The following is an 18,290-nucleotide window of genomic DNA, read 5'->3' as shown; positions in this document are numbered from 1 at the left end:
CCCCTCGGCCGGTGGGCTTCAGAGCGCTGTTCTGCTCATCGTCTGTTTTATCAGCCTGTTCTTCGCGCGCCGTTTGTGATTTCATGCTCGTGCTTGTCGTTTGTTTTTAGAGGGATATTACCTGACGTCCTCGCTCAACCCGTCGCCTCTCCACCCGCCGTCTGCTCCGCCCAGCGCGCCGTCCAGCTCCACGCCCCCTCAGAGGACGTCCCGGGACGGCGGCAGGGACCGGTCCTACCGGGTGGAGAGGGAGCGGGAGCGGGACAAGGAGCGGGAGCGTTCACGAGAGGAGCAGCGTCCGCACAGCGTGGTGGACCTGACGCAGGACGGGAGGAGCGAGGAGGACCGCCGGGCGAGCAGGGACCGCGAGCGGGAGAAAGAGAGAGAGCGGGAGGCAGACAGAGAGAGGGACGCTTGGGCCTTCCATCCCCACCAGCAAAAGTCACACTCCACAGTGGACCCCAGGTTCAGATTGTCGTCGCCACAGCCCTCGTTCCCTCCCGGTGGCGGCAGGTTTCTCGGACTAGAGTCGGACAGGGGGGTCCGGGACGAGGAAGGCGGCCCTCGACCCCACCACAACTCGAACTCCAATAACTCAAACTCTCACTCAGACAGGCAGAGGAGGCACGACTCCGTTGCCCCGTCACCTGGGACACTTCACGCCCCCTACGGCCTTCCTCCTCCCCCCCTCCATCCCTCCGCCGCCGCTCCGCCGCACCTCTCTGCAGCTCGAGAGCCCACCAGAGAGCAGCGGGTCAGCGCGCCCACGTACGTGCCTTCTGTGGAGGTTTACGACGAGCGGGCGGGGCCCATCCAGATCGCATCACAAGCCCGCGACAACAAACACGGCGACAAACACAGAGACCGGGATCGTGAACGGGACCGGGATCGTGAACGGGACCGGGAACATGACAGAGACCGAGACAGGGAGCGGGAGAGCTACAGGTTTCACGAGAGCTACAGGTTTCATGAGAAGAACCTCATGGAGCATCCTCGGCTTTCACAATCCGGCGATTTAAGCAATCAAAGAGAGGAGGGTTCCGTCATCTGTTCCAATGGCTCCATTGGTAAGCGAGGCCAGGACGCCCCTTTCTCCTCCGGTCAATCAAGGTTCAGCCCGGAGAGCAGGGACGTCCCCAAACACTCGGCAAGACTGGGCCTGGAGCGGACAGGGGCGGAGCCTAAGTGGAATACCATCAGCCCGTTGGCGAACTACGCCACAAGTCACATGGCCGCATTGGCGGCCCAGCACGGACACGCTCTCTCCTCCCCCCACAGCCAGCCGACGCACACGCAAATGTCCCCCCACGCGTCCCACCGTCCGAACAGCGGCTCACAGTCCTCCCACAGCCACTCCCCCCAGACACACCCCTCCCAACACGGCCGCGCGGCTGAGGACGGGGGCCAGAGACGCTATCTAGATCCATCGGCGCTCTACCGACCGGGGGGTTCGCTGGTGGGAGGGTCCGGCGGCGGGGATCGGTGCGGGGCAGCGGGTTCGGACCCCACAGAGGTTTCGGCCATGCAGAGCCTCATTAAGTACAGTGGAAACTTTGCCGCCGAAAGTCCCGGGTCCTCCAAGAACATCGCAGACAACCGGGGACCCTTCGGAGGACTGGGTTGCATTGGCATGGACGCTCGGCGGGAGAGGGAGAGAGACAGAGAGCGGGAGAGAGAGAAGGAGAGAGACGGGGAGAGGGTGTCGGTCGGGTCCAGTGGATCGGGGCCGTTGAGGGTCCCCCCTCAGCTGAAGCGGGAGCAGGAGCGGCCGGACAGCGCACGTTCGTTCGGCCGGGAGGGCGAAGGCGAGGTGCGTCACCCTCCCGTCGGGATCGCGGTCGCCGTGGCCCGGCAGAGGGACAGCGGGACCACGAGTAAACAGACGAGCGGATCATCGGACGCTCAGAGGCCACTGCTGCAATCGGCTATCAAAGGTAAAAAAAAACTCATCTAATGTTTAAAGTTGTTGTTGTACTTTCGCCTGAACCGCTCCGGGTTTCTGGCAAATCGGCGATAGAAGTAACAATATGAATATTTTGGGTTGTGGATTGTTGGTTCAGACTATGACACATTTTTAAGACGTGGATCGTGTTTGGGAAAACCCCTGGTGAACCTTTTCGGGGAATTTCAAGAAGGGTGCCATGGTGAATCGTGGACACCGTCTCCTGGCAGCAAAAAAAAACAACCCCTGGTTTGATTCCCCGAGCTTTCTGTATTTGCATCTTCTGTCTGTAACTTCTCTCCAGTTGTCCAGAAATGTGCCGTGAGTTGATGGCTTTAAATAATTTTGCAGCGAGCGTATGAAAGAGGTGGTCTTTGTGTTTGTCGTGTAATGACTTGGCGAGCGTTTCCTGCGTTGACCCGTTCTTCAATGGAATGGGACAGGATGTGAGGTCTGACACTGCTTATCTTGTGACAAAATACTTGCTTATCTCATGCGGATCCTCAGATGCCCAATAATTTTTTATAATTAAACGTTTTGCTTCAGATTCACACCTGTAATTTACCTCCGGGGCTGTGTTTTGGTTCATTTAGTTTAAAAAAAACAACAACAAAAAAACAGTGAAGGAAAGTTCAGTGAAACTTCAGTTTGTATTATGTCACACATCATTTCATGAGTTAATCTCAAAATAAGATTTACTTTGTAATCAAGTATAGTTTGAAAATACTCGGAGTCTCGTGCTAACAGCCACTGAAGTGATCACACAAGTCTTTTTTTTTTTTTTTTTAATACATTTGATAGCTTCTGGCGAGTGAAATGAAGTGTACTCACCATTTGTGAAACTTTGTACAAATGTTATTTCTGCTTTCAACTCTTGACTGCGACTTTTCTCGGAATTGTACTGCAGGGACTGCAGATCCCCTCAGTTAAATGAACCAAGAGCAAAGTGATTCCTCATTTTGGGTTTTCATGAATAATGGACGATTCATTTTCTTTCGCATCAAAGTCATATTTCCACCTTCCTTGTTTGACTTTGAGGCGTTCGTGCACATAACGTGATTTGAATGGTTGAACCTTTTTTTTTTTTTTTTTTTTTCCCCTCCTCCTGCAAATTGCTAATTATGTGGCAGGGTGTATTTTGTTGAAAGGCTTCTTTTTGGCGACTCTCTGCGCCACATAGCAATCCCTGCCAGAGTGCGCTCTATTCTTGGACGTCAAGGTCATTGAGCTACAGTGCTCCAGCTCCGTCTCTGTCTTTTCCCCTTGTTTCTGTTTCTTTCTCAGCTCCATGTGTCATTGAGCTCGTTCTTTTCTCCCACAGTGGAGCCTCTCTCTCGCTCTCTGTCTCTCTCTCTGTCTCTTGCTCTTTTCATTTACTTGAATGTCTCTCTTCTCCCTAACCCCTTCATTCCTTTCTGAGTGGGCCATTGTGGAGGCACTCCCTCCTTGTCCCACCTCAGGCCCCCTGCTCTTTCTCCACTCTTTTCTTCTGTGCACCCCCCCCCCCCCCCCGCCTCCCTCCTCCTCCTCCTCCTCCCCCCCACCTCCAACCCCTCTGCATTAAACATGTCATTACAGAGTGCAGCTAAAAGCTACAAACAAGCCTTGAATTACAATAAGACCATGGGTGCGTTGCTAAGCAATGGATCAGTCCTCACAGTGACTGTGCGTGTGTGTATATGAGGGATTGTGTGTATTTACGAGCCGCCGTGGATGTTTATGTGTTTGTGTGTGCATGCACGTGCATCTCTTGATGAGTGTGTGTGTGTGTGTGTGTGTGTGGGGGGGGGGGTTATTCATTTCCTTGCTGAAGCAGAGTGATCTGTCTAATAGTGCACCCCCCCCCCACACACACACACACACACACACACACACACACACCCGCACGCTAAGAGAGGCTCTAAATAAACTGCAGAAGATTTACTCTGGGGGCACAAATGGATGCATGAATGAAGAGATGGATGGACGCACGGGGCGGACGTATAGAGAGGGCGGTCTACCAGATAAGGGAGAAGGATGTCGATCGATGGCGTGATAGACAGGAAGAGAGCGGCGTGTCAGGACGTGAAGCGAGCCAGGGATGGAGGGAGCACCGGTGATGAGGAGCAGGGGAGAAAAGGGGGGGGGGGGCATGCAACACTAATCGCTGGTTTTTCTGATGCAGAGAGGATAGCATGTGGGACAGGCTCCCTGTAACCTTGGTAACAGTCTGGAAACCTTTCCTGCGGAGCATGTCAGGGATTGTTAAAGTCTCTTGTCCCTTTACAGGCTCCACATACACACACACACACACACACATGCATGCATGTACTCAAACAGAGCCGAAGTGAAAGGTTCAGCACACTTGTATAAAACCCTTCTGCAGCTCGGGGACCTTCAGTCACCGCTGATGAGATGGAATAGGGTTAACAGGAGAGAGTACGAGGAGGAGATCCTCATGTTTATTCTAGATTGCCCGGCTGAGTGCTGCTGCCTTTCCAGTCCCAATCCCCCCCCCCCCCCCCCCACATACTCTCCAGCTCTGTTTAGCCGCTGGTCCTCTGGGTTAACCCTTTATTGGGCCATGTGATTACAATTCTTCACATTACTTCCAAACTAATAATAAGTTAACAGCCACAGCAGTCGCGGGGCGAGACGCTGAGACGGGGGCAGCTTGGGTAGAGAATCGAGAATGAATGGACGTGGTGGCTGTGCATGGTAATTCTGCTTTACACTTCTCATAATCACTCTGTGACGGTCGTATTTGGCCTCCCTTCCCTTTGCCCAAACATCTCAGACTTGATTTCAATAGGGAAAATATGAATTTATTTTTTGCAAGATATCTAATCAGGTGGGTTGTCTTGATAAAACCAGAAAAATGGAGACGAGGAGGCCTGGACTACGTTTGACTTCATGGCTGTGTAATGGTGAAGAAATGTGCTAATCCCTCCTCCCCGAGATAACTTTGACTTTCATAGTTTTCCAGATCATCGCATCATGGTGGGTTTCTATTAACAGCACTGGGAGGTTCATTCTAGAAATGTGTAACTCAATGTGACTCTCGTCTGGGATTTCATTGCTGTTCTTCTGGGTTCTGACGACATTAGGATAATGAAGCAAAGCTTAATTTCTCCGCTTTCTGGTGGTTTACGAATTTTGCAGACGTTAGAAAAGGCCTTGCAGCTGCAAGTGTCATGAGAGGCACCCTGCTGAATCCTGTCCTGGTGATAGGAGAGGATGGTAACGGTTAACGTCAGTTAGCGCGAGGAAAATGCATGGAAAATGTAGGTCAAGTTGTGAAAAAAAAGTGTCATTTCTGGCCAGTTGTATACATCAAAACCTGATTCAATACATAATAAATGCCCTAAAACTGGTCATTTCTACAAACGTGAAGAAAATATCTTTAAAATAAAGCCCTATGCTATTTCAATAAGTGTTCTCCGAAGGGTTAAGGCCCCGTGTGTGTGTGTGTGTGTGTGTGTGTGTGTGTGTGTGTGTGTGTGTGTGTGTGTGTGTGTGTGTGTGTGTGTGTGTGTGTGTGTGTGTGTGTGTGTGTGTGTGTGTGTGTGTGTGTGTGTGTGTGTGTGTGTGTGTGTGTGTGTGTGTGTGTGTGTGCATACAGTAGTAGCCAACATGCAGTGCTCACACTCCTCCAGTGGCACCACACTAATAATTGATAAGAGCTGACAGTCGGACTGAGAGCTGTCACTCAACTCGTCTGTGTTTTGTACGGTACGTGCGCACACACTCGTGGCGTCGAAGACGAAGCACCGCGTTTGTATTTTTAGCTCGTCTTCTCGTTCTGACATACTGTGTCGTGTCATCATTATATAGCTGGTGTCACCTTGTGTTCTCGCCGTCTCTCCTCTCTGACGTTTTCCTCCCACTACACACATTGTTTTCCCTCTTTATCGCTCCGGTCTAATTCTTTCATAGCTTCATATTCTTATTTTTTATTTATTTTTTTGTTACAGAAGGGATTAGACTTGAAACGTGCCCGCAAAGAAACCGCAGTGATGCAAATACTAAACCTTCTTATTTGTAATCTTTACCCTCCTTTTTGCCCGAACCTGTCATAGATGAGGAGCGAGGGGAGGATCGCGCTCGCCACCATGATGACAGACTACTGGCTGGCCGGCTGGAACGTGAGCAGGAGAAAGTACTCAGGTGAGAGGTTGTAGGCGTTTTTATTCTCTTACTTTGTGCCAAATGATTCCACCAGGGTTTCCCTACAGGAAGTTAAAGTGTTACATTTCTGTGGAATACATGTGGCGACTTCTGGAGTCCTGCATGAATCAAAGAAAAAATTATCTCCAAAACTTCTGCATTGGATTAATAAAGCAGCTTTATCAGCGTTACATCAATTAAAAAAAACTTTTTTTTTGCCTCTAAGAACTGTAATTGTCAGTGACCAACACTCTTTGTACGTCTCCTACAATGACAAAACACACTCACTTTATTATTGGCTTGAACCAATGCTTCACAACGTGCGGGGCGTCCCTCAAAGAGAAATTGCGGTTGGATCATCCTCCCACACTTTCGGAAAGTCGTGCACAGAAAACAATGTTTCCCAACCAGTGGCCCGACAGTCCTATAATAACATGACACCAGCATATTGTTCTCAACGGGGGGGGGTTTCGAGTTTCCTCTGTTCATTCGACTCCGTGATGGAGGAAAGGTCCTTATGTAACCCGCATTTTGAAAAAAAAACATGTCCGACTATTTAATGTTTCTACCAGCTGCAGCGAAATGACTATATTACGAACTATGAATAAATATACAATTGTCCTCTTTGGGTAGGCTCAGCAGGTGGCGACTTAAACCTCATGGCATGCTGGACTGTCAGCACCCTGGAGAAAACCTTAAATTAACAACTCAAGCTTGAATCATGGGGTTGGAATTCAGCTGCGGTTTAAAAAAAAAAAAAAAAAGTGGCTAATTGTGTTTTTGTTTTTTTTTCCCTCCTTCCAGAGAATCCAAGGAGCTTGCAGAGTATACTCAGATGCACCCTGCCCCGCTGTCTGGCGGCCACACGCCCAGTATGATGACACCCAGTCTCATGACTCCCAACCTCATGGTGACGGGCGGGGCGGCCCTGGCAGGGGCGGGCCGGTGGCCCCCTGACCCTTCAACCCTGACGTCCCATCCCTGGATGCCCCGGCCCGGAGCTCCCCCGGTCTGGCTGCCCAGCTCGCCATACAGTACGTGGCAAAGACTCCGCGGCAAATATGGAACCTGCTTCTTTGCATGACTTGTGACTTTGGGACTTTCACAGCGCAGTCAGACGGGGGGGGTCACGACACGCAACAAATTAGCGGCACAAGCAGTTTAGATCCGTTACGTGAACCTAGGGCTTCAACCGTCCTATCTCGAAGTGTGTTCATCTCACACATCAGTTATTCGACCTGGTGCTAACTGGTTGAATCTCAGTGAGATAAACATTTGACACACAGCATGCATGCACATGCGCAACCTTCTCTGATTGCGCCGCCGCCACCCGGGGGGTGGGGGGGGGGAGGTCAAGTGTCACAGACATTCCTGCTCTTTGCAGGACATTCCAGGCTTGCTTCTCCAAACGCTTCGCTGTCCAGAAATACCAGTGCCAAGACACACACTCGCATACTTACACAGGCTTACACATAACGTCTGCAAACACGGGACACAGAGACACACGGCTCCCCCGGGGGCCATCGGTGTCTAGACACTCGGGGGCAAGAAAACAAAATCCTCCCTCGAAAAACATCTGAATTTACATGCATCCGCATGAAGCTCCATTGTGCGCGTCGTCGTGTGTTCGGCATAAAGATCAGACGGGGAAAATGAGACTGGGAGTACATTGGACTCGGTGTAGCTGATCAAACTTTCCTGTTTCGCTCCCCGTTTCCATCTCTTTTCTCCCTTTCATCCACCCGTCGTTCAGGCCTGGGCCCCTCGTCGCTCCACCAGACGCTCCCTCCAGGCTACCCGCCCTCGCTGCCAGGCTCCATGCCCCCTCCCTACCAGTTCGCCAGGGACCCGCAGTCTGGACAGCTAATCGTCATTCCTACTGAACACCTGCCACATTACGGTATGAAAGCTGTCGCCTGGGCGTGTTTACATGGGAAATCAAAAGTATGCTTGTACATTTTCTTTTCTTTTTTTTTCCAGTGTCACCGCCATTTGTTACATTTCAGCTGAAATGAGCAATTACCACCTTGCTTTGAGACAGATGTTGAATCTCGTAGTTACTGTAAACAGATGAGAGGATTGACAGCCAACATATGTTTTTGTGGACTGTGTGCGGCTGTTTTTGTTTTTGCCGGTTTGCTGCACAAAGAGGAGAATGAAACCTGTTTATTCTCTATAGTATGAAGCAGACATACTTAAAAGAGTACCATTTTAATGAATATGTACTTTTGGGATTACTGTAATTTAAGTTTTTTTTAGTCTCGTTTTAATACATTTTTATTAGGTGAGATTACTGGATTTAAAGAACTCGTTAAAAAAAACTGTCCCTCTTCAAAGTTAATAGTAAAGTCATTCACAGCCAACATATACAACATTTTTTGTGTTGGCTTAGTGAAAAAATAATTAACAGCAGTGCTCTGAAGTCTCAAAAAACACTGTTATAGTTCAACGGTGCTGAGAGAAAAGATGCTCAGCTTGTCTACAATAAGATAATCCCTGACAATTTATGCTACGATCTCTTATAGCACAATTAAAAACTCTCCATCCACTGTCCTGGAAAAATATTTAGCTTTCGGTTTAGTATTTTTCCCGTTCTTGTCTTATATTTAGTGACTAAATTTGTCAGATTAAAAAGGAATGGAAGTGTTTGTGTCCAAGATAATAAATAGATTCAAAGTCACATAAAGGTAAAAACAAACACCCATGAAATCGGAGAAAAATGTCATCACCAAACTGTGCGATTCTTTTGATGGTGTGAATTCATAATGTTTTGAAGTGAAGGTGAAACGACTGCGTTTGACATTTCACAGTCGGACGACCGCTCCTCAAGTCCAGTTTGAATTGATTTCTATTTTCTCTCTTCCTCGTGGCCCCACTTCTGTCATGCTGCAGGAGGCGATGTACTGGAGCGTGGAGCCCCGATGTGGTCGGGTGTGTACGGTACAGGCAGCTCTCTGCAGCACGCCGCCCAGCTGCAGCTCCTCTCCCAGCAGCAGATGCTCCGGCAGCAGGAGCTGCTCATGATCCAGCAGCACACTGTGCAGGTCCTGGAGCTACAGAGGAATGCCCAGCTAGTGGTGAGTGTGTGGGGGGGAGGGGGGTTATTGTTGTGTGTGTGTGTGTGTGACATGTGCACAAGCACCGTATCTGAACAAGTATGCACATCAATTTATTGTGCACTTCCACCTGCATGGGTCGAACAAATACTTATTGTCTGAAGGTATGTAGCGCCTTCAATCAGCCGTCGCATCCTGCAGCTGCAAAAGAGCGGAGGAAGTCTAAACAATGCGAATATTTTTTTTACCCCCAAAGCAAAGTGTGTCATGTCGTACACACTCCGTGCACACATCTGCCAGAAAACTTCTGCGCTGCTGTGTTTTCAGGAGCGCTTGAAGGCCGGCGAGCACCGGCCCGAGGTCGAAGACAAGGCAGACAAGCGGAACAGCGACCCAAAGCCCCGGCCCTCCTCGCTATGCTCCCCGTCCCCCTCGCCGGTTCTGCACCCCCGCAAGCCTCCCCCTCCCTCCCGCTCGCCCACCCCGTCCACGTCCTCCCTCGCCCCGCTGCCTCCCCTGACCTCCCCCGTGACCACCCTCAAGTCGGAGGAAGGCGGGCGGCGAGCGCTGTCTCACCCTCCGAAGCCGCTGCCCCACCCAGCGTCCCCTCGCTCGGCCTCTCCTCCCCCGTCCTCACCGCGGCGGCCTAAGCAGGAGGTGCCGGAGGAGGTGGACGTGGCACGCAGGGAGCAGAGGGAGGGCCAGAAGCCATCCTCGGCAACCTTTCAAGGCATCTACTCTGGTGAGTCGGACGGCACCAAAAAGTTTTTTTTATTAATATTTGGTGTCTGACACTTTCATTGATTCTGTAACTCTTGCTTTTACAACAGATCTACCTCCAGGTTACCCATACCAGTCCATCACTGCCCCGTTCGGCTCACCGTTCCCCCCCTACCATCCACCCACGGCAGACAACAGAGACGCCGTCCCGCCCCTTCGCCCCTGCTCTCCCACCCCAGCTGCCCCTCTGCCCTCAGCTCACCTCCGTTCACGGCTCCAGAATGCAGATGTCAAGCCACAGAAACTGGAGCCTTCAAAGACTGAATCGTTCCTCAAACAGGAGCCTGACGTGGAGCAGCCTCGGCACGATATGACACCAGAGCCGGCCGGGCCTCTTCGGCTCGGCTGCAGCTCCCTGAAAGCCGACCAGGACCGAGGTGGCGAGAACGAAGCACCCAAGAAACACCCGCTACCTCTGCTCGTGACCAGTCCCCGGCCCCCACAAGACGAACGACTGGAGGACCGGGAAGCGGAGAAGGATGGCGGACAAATCAAAACGGAAGTGTCATCTTACTCGTGTCAGGCAGCCTATCCCCTTCCTCCTCCCCTCACTGAAGCCGAGCCTAAACCCGAGGTCAACGACGACCCGGACCGGACGCAATATCCGCCGTGCCTCGCCGCAGACTTGCACAGCCAGGAGCTGTCTCAGATCTGTCCCCCACTCGAGCAAACGGCCACCGTCGTGTGCGAGCAATCGCAGCCGGACACGCCAGTCGGCTCGCACACTCCCATCCGGAAAGAAAGTGTCCCCGAACCCACCGTCTGTCCGCCCGCTCCAAACTCCCCTCTCTCGCTTGCCGTCAACGTGGAGGATCCCATGGCGGGCATGCTCGCCCTGCTGACGGCCAGCGAGATGGCCCAGGCTCGTCCTGTCACCCCGCCGGCGCCGACACTCACGCCGGAGATAGAAAACCCTCCTCTGGACGTAGACTGCAGCAGCACGGGGCCTCTGGAGATGGTGGCTCTGGAAGGGATGGCCCTGCTCAGCCAAATGGCCCAGCAAGAATTGGAGCACATGTGCCAGGAGCAAGGTCAGTAATCTGATCAGCCCCCCCCTCCCCAAAATTTCCTTTGAAATTCACTATATTATTATTTATTCTTCTCATGCAGATCTGACACTGGATGGGCTGGATTGCCTTCTTGAAGCGAGCCGACAAATCCTGTTGGAGGCCATCGAGAAGCAGTCTCACATCGATCTGCCAAGACTGCTGGACCCCAACAAGAAATACAGCTGGAGGCAGAGGAAAGAGGAGCCGGTAAGCCCAAGGCTCGAATATCAAAATGTGTCGGTTTGTGAAATGCTACTGCCGAAATCTCACTTTTCTTTCCCCCCCCTCGTTACTTGTCCCTGTGTTCGGCAGCTGTACAGCAAAATGTCCGTGGACGTGTTGGATGCGGTGGAAGTGGAGTATCGCGTTCGCCTGGCTGAGCTGCAGAAGACCTACAAGGAAAAGCAGCGAGAGATGGGCAAGCTGCAGAGACGGCGGGACAAACGGTTAGTGTTGTTTAGTGTGAAGCGCCTGTCAGGCTTGCTGCAGGAGCCGCGATGGAGTTTGTTCAAAGGGCTGCGACACGGACGGAAACTTTTCCGTGCAGAGTTTGCATGTTCTCACTGAGCATGCTTTGGTTTCCTCCCTCAGTCCGAAAAGAGGTACATTTGAGTCAAAGGGTTTAAAATTGCAAGGCGAGTGTGTGTGTGTGTGTGGGTGTGTGTGTGTCTCCACGTTTGTCCAGGTCGAACATGGATGTGTCCAACATGCATCAACTCACCTATTACTGCTTTATGTTACACCAGTGAGCGGCTGCAGCAGGAGGACGAGAGGCGAAGTCTGACCAGACGGGGCAGAGGACGACCCAGGAAAAGAAAACACTTGACCACTCCTCCCAAACTGGACAGCAGGTCTGGAAAGTGAGTGAGCCCCCCCCCCCCGACTTGACGCGACCGTTTCCTTCCGTTTCATCACACGCGTCCACAATGCAACCATGTCCCCCGTCTGACAGGCTGGGTAGGACTGTGCAATACTCCGAGGACTCCGAAGCTGGGGAAGGGCAGAGAAAGCGGTTTCGGGTCTCCAGAGAGGAAGAGGAGGCCGAGGTCGGAAGTGGTGGGGTGAAGGTGAAGAAGAAGAAGAAAAAGAAGACGAGCTGGTCCGAACAGGAGCCGTCCACGAGTCACGCTCTGGAGGTAGGCTCCTTTGGACCCTTCGCTTGGGTCGAAGCCGCGGCCGCTCCAGGTAACCCCCCGATCTTGATGGCGTTCTCAGGTGCTGAGGGGGAAGCGCAGCCACATGTGCGAGCAGGAGCAGCTGGCGTCGGACCTGGACCGGGCGCTCTCCCTCTCGCAGCTCGGCTCGCTGGCTGCGTCTCGACAGCTCTCCTCCGCCGCCAAGCTGGAGAAGTTGAGGAGCAAGTCCAGCGACGGGCGGATGAAAGAGCGGGGCGTCCACTCGGCCGCCAGAGGAGGGAAACACAAGATGGCCGCAAAGGCTTCGGCTCCGGACGCCGTCCGGAAGGCGAAAGGTCAGAAGAAGGCCGCTGTGTTTTCTCCTATGAGATCAGAGCTCAGCAGCTGCTCCAACAGTGAGTACCTGGAAACAAATCTCCACTTTCTATGTCCGATGTGATCAAGTGGGGTATAACGACGGCAGACGGCTATACCTTTAGCTCGATTGCATCACGTCGGTGACGTCACACAACTTTACTGATTCTTTTTCGCACACACATGAGAAGCCTCAGACAAGACGAAATATGATTAAAAAAAAAAAAAAAAAAAAGTGCTGCTTGGTTTAAAAAAACAAATAAAAACAATGCTGCTTCTTTAAGTCACAATAATGTGCGGCCAGCGCCAGCTGGTGTGCCGCGTCGAGAACAATGGACGCCTGTGTTGCATCGTCTGCCGGTGGCGTGTGTTGCCCTCGACTCAAATCCACTCACCCGGTTCTTTTGAGAGCCGCATGTCGTGATTGTAAACCGCCAACGAGAAGAAAGCAGATCATTTATAAAGTGGAGCTCCAGTTAAAAATATACAAGTCACAACTTTTTTTTGGTTTGTTTTTATTTTAACCCTGAGGTAAATCTTGCTACAAAGATATGATCACAGTCGGCCAACGATTCGGAGCTACTCATGCACGACTTGTACGACTGTGGCGGCGTGCTCCATGTGTTCTGTTGACCAGAAGTTATTGGTTAGTTAACATTGAAACACTCCGTTGGACTGGGTCACATCTTTTGTTTTAACTTACTCCATATTTTACTCCAATAATGTAGTTTTCCAATTAAAATGCACATTACTTATTCAAATAGATTTAACATCTAAGAAAAAATAAAAAAAATTGACATTGTTCCCCACAAAAAGCACATTTCCTCATTATTGCGTCTATAAACAGACTCCTCATTTTGTTGTGGCCAAAAGGCAATTTTGGCACGTATGACCAAAAGTGTTGCTAAAGAATGAATGATTGTGAAATAGCCGTCAACACATGGACTCCCTTTCTAAACCAGCTTGGAAATAATTGATGTTGCGTCAATTTAGTGAAAATAAACCAGTGTGCAGCACATCAAGGTGCCCTTAAAAATAAGTTTGAAGTGTTGTATTTAATGCTCCTGGGCCCTGGCGTCTCGTCGCTAATTAAATAAGAGCCAGAGCGATATGAATTAAAATGTAAGTGACGGTTCAGTGTGCCGATCAAGAGCTCTCAAGTATGCCAACTGGGACTTGTAATCATACAAATTTAGGTTGTTTCTATTTGCATTTAAAGGCGGTTTCAAATAAACTCCGAAGACGTCAAGCATCTAAAAAGAAAAGGTTTTTTTTTTTTCGGGGAAATTCCTTTTATTAAAAACCTCCAGATCTGAAATACTAAGGAAGATCCGCGTTTACAACTTAGCATACTAATTATTAAGCAAATTAGTCATCGCATCATCTACATAAGAATAAGAAACGTATCCAATGTGGCAAGATCAGTAAAGGGACGAGTATGAACTGATGAAGCCACTTGGATGAGGGGAGAAATTTCTTTCAAGACCAATGATGGAGTCCAGTTGATGTGATTCAACTGCTTTGAGAGGCCAGTATATATATATATATATATATATATATATATACACACACACAGTGTCATTTTGTTTGCCTCCGATAAAAGGTGGGCTTGACAATGTGGTCTTGAGCCGTTCTCATGATTGTGCGACCAGAGAGAGCCTGTGATAATCATCTGACACTTTGAAATTCCCCGACCTAATACATTTATAAGAGCACTGAAAATGAGCTTTTATTCCGGCGACCTGTGCGCAAAGTGATTTATATTCTAAAGAAATACTGTTCCTACTGAGAAAGCCACATCCACAGGATGTTTCTTGTGGATGGCGACGACTTCCAGCGTCGGTGCAGCAGCAGAGTGGTCAGATTAAGCGTCTCGGAGCCGCCGAGCGTTGAAGGAACATTAATTCAGGCTGACTTTACAGCTCCGTGTGAAGCGGCGAATTCAGGGGTGGGGTGGGGGGGTCAAAAGCAAGAAATCCTCTTTGTGTCTGACTCTTTGTTGTCGCCCTCGTGACCTCATGAATGATTAAACGCACTTTCTCCACGCCAGACTCCGATTCAGAGGAGCACAGTTCTGCACGAGGGGGCTGGCCCCCTCTCTCAGGGACGCGCCCCCGCGGCGACCCGACCAGGAAGAGGCGGTCCGCGACGTCGCCGACGTCGCTGCTGTCGAGCCAGAAATCTCAGAAGAGGAAACACAAGCACTTATCGCTGCTGCTGGAGGAGGCGGGCCTCAGCTCCTCCGACGACTCCTTCGACCAAGGTTACTGAGCAAATCTTACCGCTCCTCGCCCGTTCGCTGTAGAGTCGGTCAGTGTGTCTTTGAGCCTTGACAGCTTGTGTTGTTTTTCTGTTGTTGTTTTTTTTTTTTTTTTGGGTGCTTTTTGCTAAGGCAGCTGTTTTCAGACTGTGATTTAGCTTGACGATCTCTACCTCTATTGCTGCTGGCTTTTTCAGCCACTTTGCCATTTTTCTTAAAGAGTTCACCTATTTTCATGGTGGGGGTTTTTTTTGCTTGTCTTTTTTTTTTTTACATTGCCTGGATTGCAGACTGTTTTTGTAGCATTTGTACACAGAAACATTGTATCAACTGTGAGAATTTTGTCCCACAAAGTACTGTATTGCAGTTTTGAAGCTTTATTAAAGGTGTTGACTTGATTGCTAAAGAACGCAAAGCACTGTGGTCCTTGTGTCTGCTTCATCCGTCTGTCCGTCTCCGTCCGTCTGTCCAGCTGCCACTGCACCTCACACATCCTTGTGCTCTCTTCGTCAAATATCCCTTTAGTTCTCCCTGCAAAGGTTGGAAGATGTTCAGCTCACCTTTCAGTTCTGGAAAACTTGGATGACTTTACACAGAAGTTAATCTGATTGGACTTTTTTTTTTTTTCTGCTCAAAAATCATAAAATGCGAAATGCTAGTTGGGTGTTTTCTAATTTTCTGAGCTGTCTGGTTTTTTTTGGGGGGGGGGGGGGTTTGCCTTGGGACTGAATGTTTCTGGATGATGTGGCCTGGTGTTCCATGTTTTGGGGGAACTAAACGCTCCGTGAGCGGAAAGTTGTTGGGGATATTTGGACAATAGAGCTCCTCCTGTGTGTCTACTAAACCTTCAAATAACCCTTCTCCCTTTTACGTTGCTCTCTCAGACACCTTGCTCTGTCCTCTCACCTTTGACCTCCTCCCTTGCCCCCCTCCCTACCCTACCCATGATGCTTTGAGTGTCTCTCAGCCTGTTCCATGTGCTTGTGCTGCTGCTGCTGCTGCTACTGCGACATTACAGAAGCTTGGCGAGGACTAGCGCAGCCTCAAGCCCACACTACCTCGCTGTGGCTAAAGCTTTGCTTTAAGCTAGACTGCGCTCAGGCCAGGCTACGCTACGGCTAGGCTGCGCTCTGGCCGCCGCGCTGCCCCGCCCCGCCCTGCCTGAGGCCACACCCCTGTCACCTGCTCTGTAAGTAGGAAGTGCCCCTCCCTCTTTTTTTTTTTTTTATTTCTTCAATATATTGACCACTAACATGGATTATGCTGAATTTGAACTACATACAATGGGCATTAACATCGATCTTTTTTTTTGTTCTATTCATTTTTATTCTCACAAATTGAAGTTTTTATTATTAAATTTTTTTTAACGGTAGCCATTGTTGCCTCCGCTCGACCCTGCTCCACCTCTCCTGACGGCTTGAAAAAAAGTTTAAAGGAGAAATTTTAGGTGCGTAAGTGGGGGTCGGAGGATGTAACCATGATTACTCAAATCACCTTGAAGCATTTGGAGCTCACATGGGGCCTCACAGGGCTGTCCTCTCAGTGCCTGCCTGTCGTCTGTCTGCTACGGTTAACACACAGTGGATACACAGTACAACCCTGCATTTAGGTACTAAGCTTAGTGGTTGGCGTAAGTTTTTTAAACAGTACTTTATTCTTGTCTGGAGCCACAAAAAAAGTAACCCCTTCTTCTGAATAAGCACATAAATGAAACCATTGTTTTGGTATATAGAAGTTACACAACATCCTCTAAAAGTCTGGCCCTGCTGACCTTAAAAATGCAGCGAAATTAAGTTTGCACAAAGTGTTGTGTTTGAATCGCTTTTGTTTTTCTAAGTTGTCTGAAAGTTGAGCAGCTATTGTACTGTGTATCTACCCTCAATGTTAACACTCTAACCCCCCCGAGGAGTCGCTCCTCCTGTTCATCTGTTGCCATGGACCTAACTGCTAACTGTCAGCAACACGCAGCCAACCGGCAGTTTGCTTACGTTTGTGTGAGTGTGTGTGTGTGTGTGTGTGTTTGTGACAGAGTGAGGAAGCGTATCTTGACCTCCGTGTGAAGGATGAACGTCCGTTTTGGCCTCTTTCTGTTCAGATCTATTGAAACAGTGACGGGGATTCAAGTCACAGTTTCAGCTCTTAATCTCAGGAGTGTGTGTGTGTGTGTGTGTGTGTGTGTGTGTGTGTGTGTGTGTGTGTGTGTGTGTGTGTGTGTGTGTGTGTTTGCCAGGCTCACATGCATGTGTATGGTAATTCTCAAGGATCCTTGCTCTGCTAATAAAGCTTCACAGTGTACAGGCAAAGCTGCAGCTCTCTATGCATCTTGCTTCACGGTTGTCTCTGACCGGTTCAGGTGGATACTTGTGTGAAGGATTTCTCTCAGATCCAGGCTTGTTTTTTTTTTTTTTTTTTTTAAATTCATCTTCTCAGTGGTGCACTGTTCTCTGCTTGACCTTTGCCCCCCCAGCCTCGTGCTGCAAACACATTTGTCACTGAACTGAAAATGTTCTCTCTGATGCAGAAACCTCAGAGGAGGAGGAGGATGAAGAGGATGACGATGAGGAGGAGGAAGAGTCTGATTCGGACGAAGGCGGCTGTGAGGAGAGCGGGCTGGGTCTGTTGGCGAGGTTTGCCGCCAGCGCGCTCCCCGTCAGCTCCACCCCTCAGAGTCTCCTCCATGATGGCAAACACTCCAGCAGGCAAAGCACTCTGGGTAAAATGAGCTAAGCAGATTTTCTATTTCTGCAGTAACTGAACAACAACAACCTGAGAAAATGTGTAAATCTGTATTATTGTCGTCATGCTCACAGAAAATCAAAAAAGTCAGATTCTGTTTCTGCCCATTTGTTGGGTTTTTCCTGATGGAGTTTCAGACCAATTGTGTTTTAAGTGGTTGAAAGAGTTCAAAACGTGTTTGAAGTGTAATGATTTGGATTCGGTAATTGATTGAGGAGACGTTAACACCTTATTTTATCACTGGCCTTGTAACCCTGACCCTGTCTCACCAGGTATGTCGGAGTGCGAGTGGTCGGACTCGGGCTCGGACTTGAGGCTGAGGAAGTTCCCCTCCCTGATGCATGGAAAACGCTCCGCCCCAGAGCTTCCCCTTCTGCCCCCCGCCTCCCGTCGCATCGACCAGTCGAGCCCCACGAAGCGCGACGACGCGCTGCCGGTCAAACGCAAGCCGCTGCCCAAACCCCGCCCGTCGCCCCGGTCGCCGCGGAGATTCAGCTTTGACCTGGCCACCGGCTCCGGCTTCGCCGGCTTCAGCGAGGACGAGGGATGGAACCGCCGACGCAGCGAGAGAATCTTCCTCCACGACGCGACGGCCTCGGCCAATCAGACGTCCGCATCCGCCTCTACTTCCTCCAGCCAGAGCTCGTCCTCGTCCTCCTCGTCCTCCGGGTCGGCACCGCCCCTCACCCCGAAACCCGCCTCCAGACCCAAACCCGCTCCGTCCAGCAGAGAGGGGAAAGACGTGGTGAAAGTATGTTAACATTTAATTTTCTTTTTTTTTTTTAAATCCCCCTTTCATTCAACACTCTTGTCCATTACCTTGCAACCTTT

At 50.2% G+C, this 18,290-nt stretch overlaps 1 protein-coding gene across 2 annotated transcripts in view; it reads left to right on the top strand.

The window, feature by feature from the left end:
* Positions 1-18,290, top strand: part of tnrc18 (trinucleotide repeat containing 18) — a 44,688-nt gene that overhangs the window by 19,054 nt on the left and 7,344 nt on the right. The window contains exons 4-18 of one of the 2 annotated variants that reach the window (XM_080512097.1): positions 111-1,934; positions 6,001-6,088; positions 6,893-7,122; positions 7,842-7,988; positions 8,981-9,165; positions 9,472-9,886; positions 9,975-10,955; positions 11,035-11,180; positions 11,286-11,419; positions 11,720-11,833; positions 11,926-12,109; positions 12,189-12,444; positions 14,514-14,726; positions 17,245-17,436; positions 17,732-18,210. In XM_080512097.1, coding sequence (XP_080368223.1) covers positions 111-1,934; positions 6,001-6,088; positions 6,893-7,122; positions 7,842-7,988; positions 8,981-9,165; positions 9,472-9,886; positions 9,975-10,955; positions 11,035-11,180; positions 11,286-11,419; positions 11,720-11,833; positions 11,926-12,109; positions 12,189-12,444; positions 14,514-14,726; positions 17,245-17,436; positions 17,732-18,210 — 5,588 coding nt within the window. Of the gene's footprint in view, positions 1-110; positions 1,935-6,000; positions 6,089-6,892; positions 7,123-7,841; positions 7,989-8,980; positions 9,166-9,471; positions 9,887-9,974; positions 10,956-11,034; positions 11,181-11,285; positions 11,420-11,719; positions 11,834-11,925; positions 12,110-12,188; positions 12,505-14,513; positions 14,727-17,244; positions 17,437-17,731; positions 18,211-18,290 lie in introns of both variants that reach the window. The other variant, XM_080512096.1, reaches the window with a different exon arrangement.

The sequence above is a fragment of the Blennius ocellaris genome (assembly GCF_963422515.1).
Source record: "Blennius ocellaris genome assembly, chromosome: 16".
Classification (NCBI taxonomy): domain Eukaryota; kingdom Metazoa; phylum Chordata; class Actinopteri; order Blenniiformes; family Blenniidae; genus Blennius; species Blennius ocellaris.
This window is presented reverse-complemented; position numbering and strand designations above follow the sequence as displayed.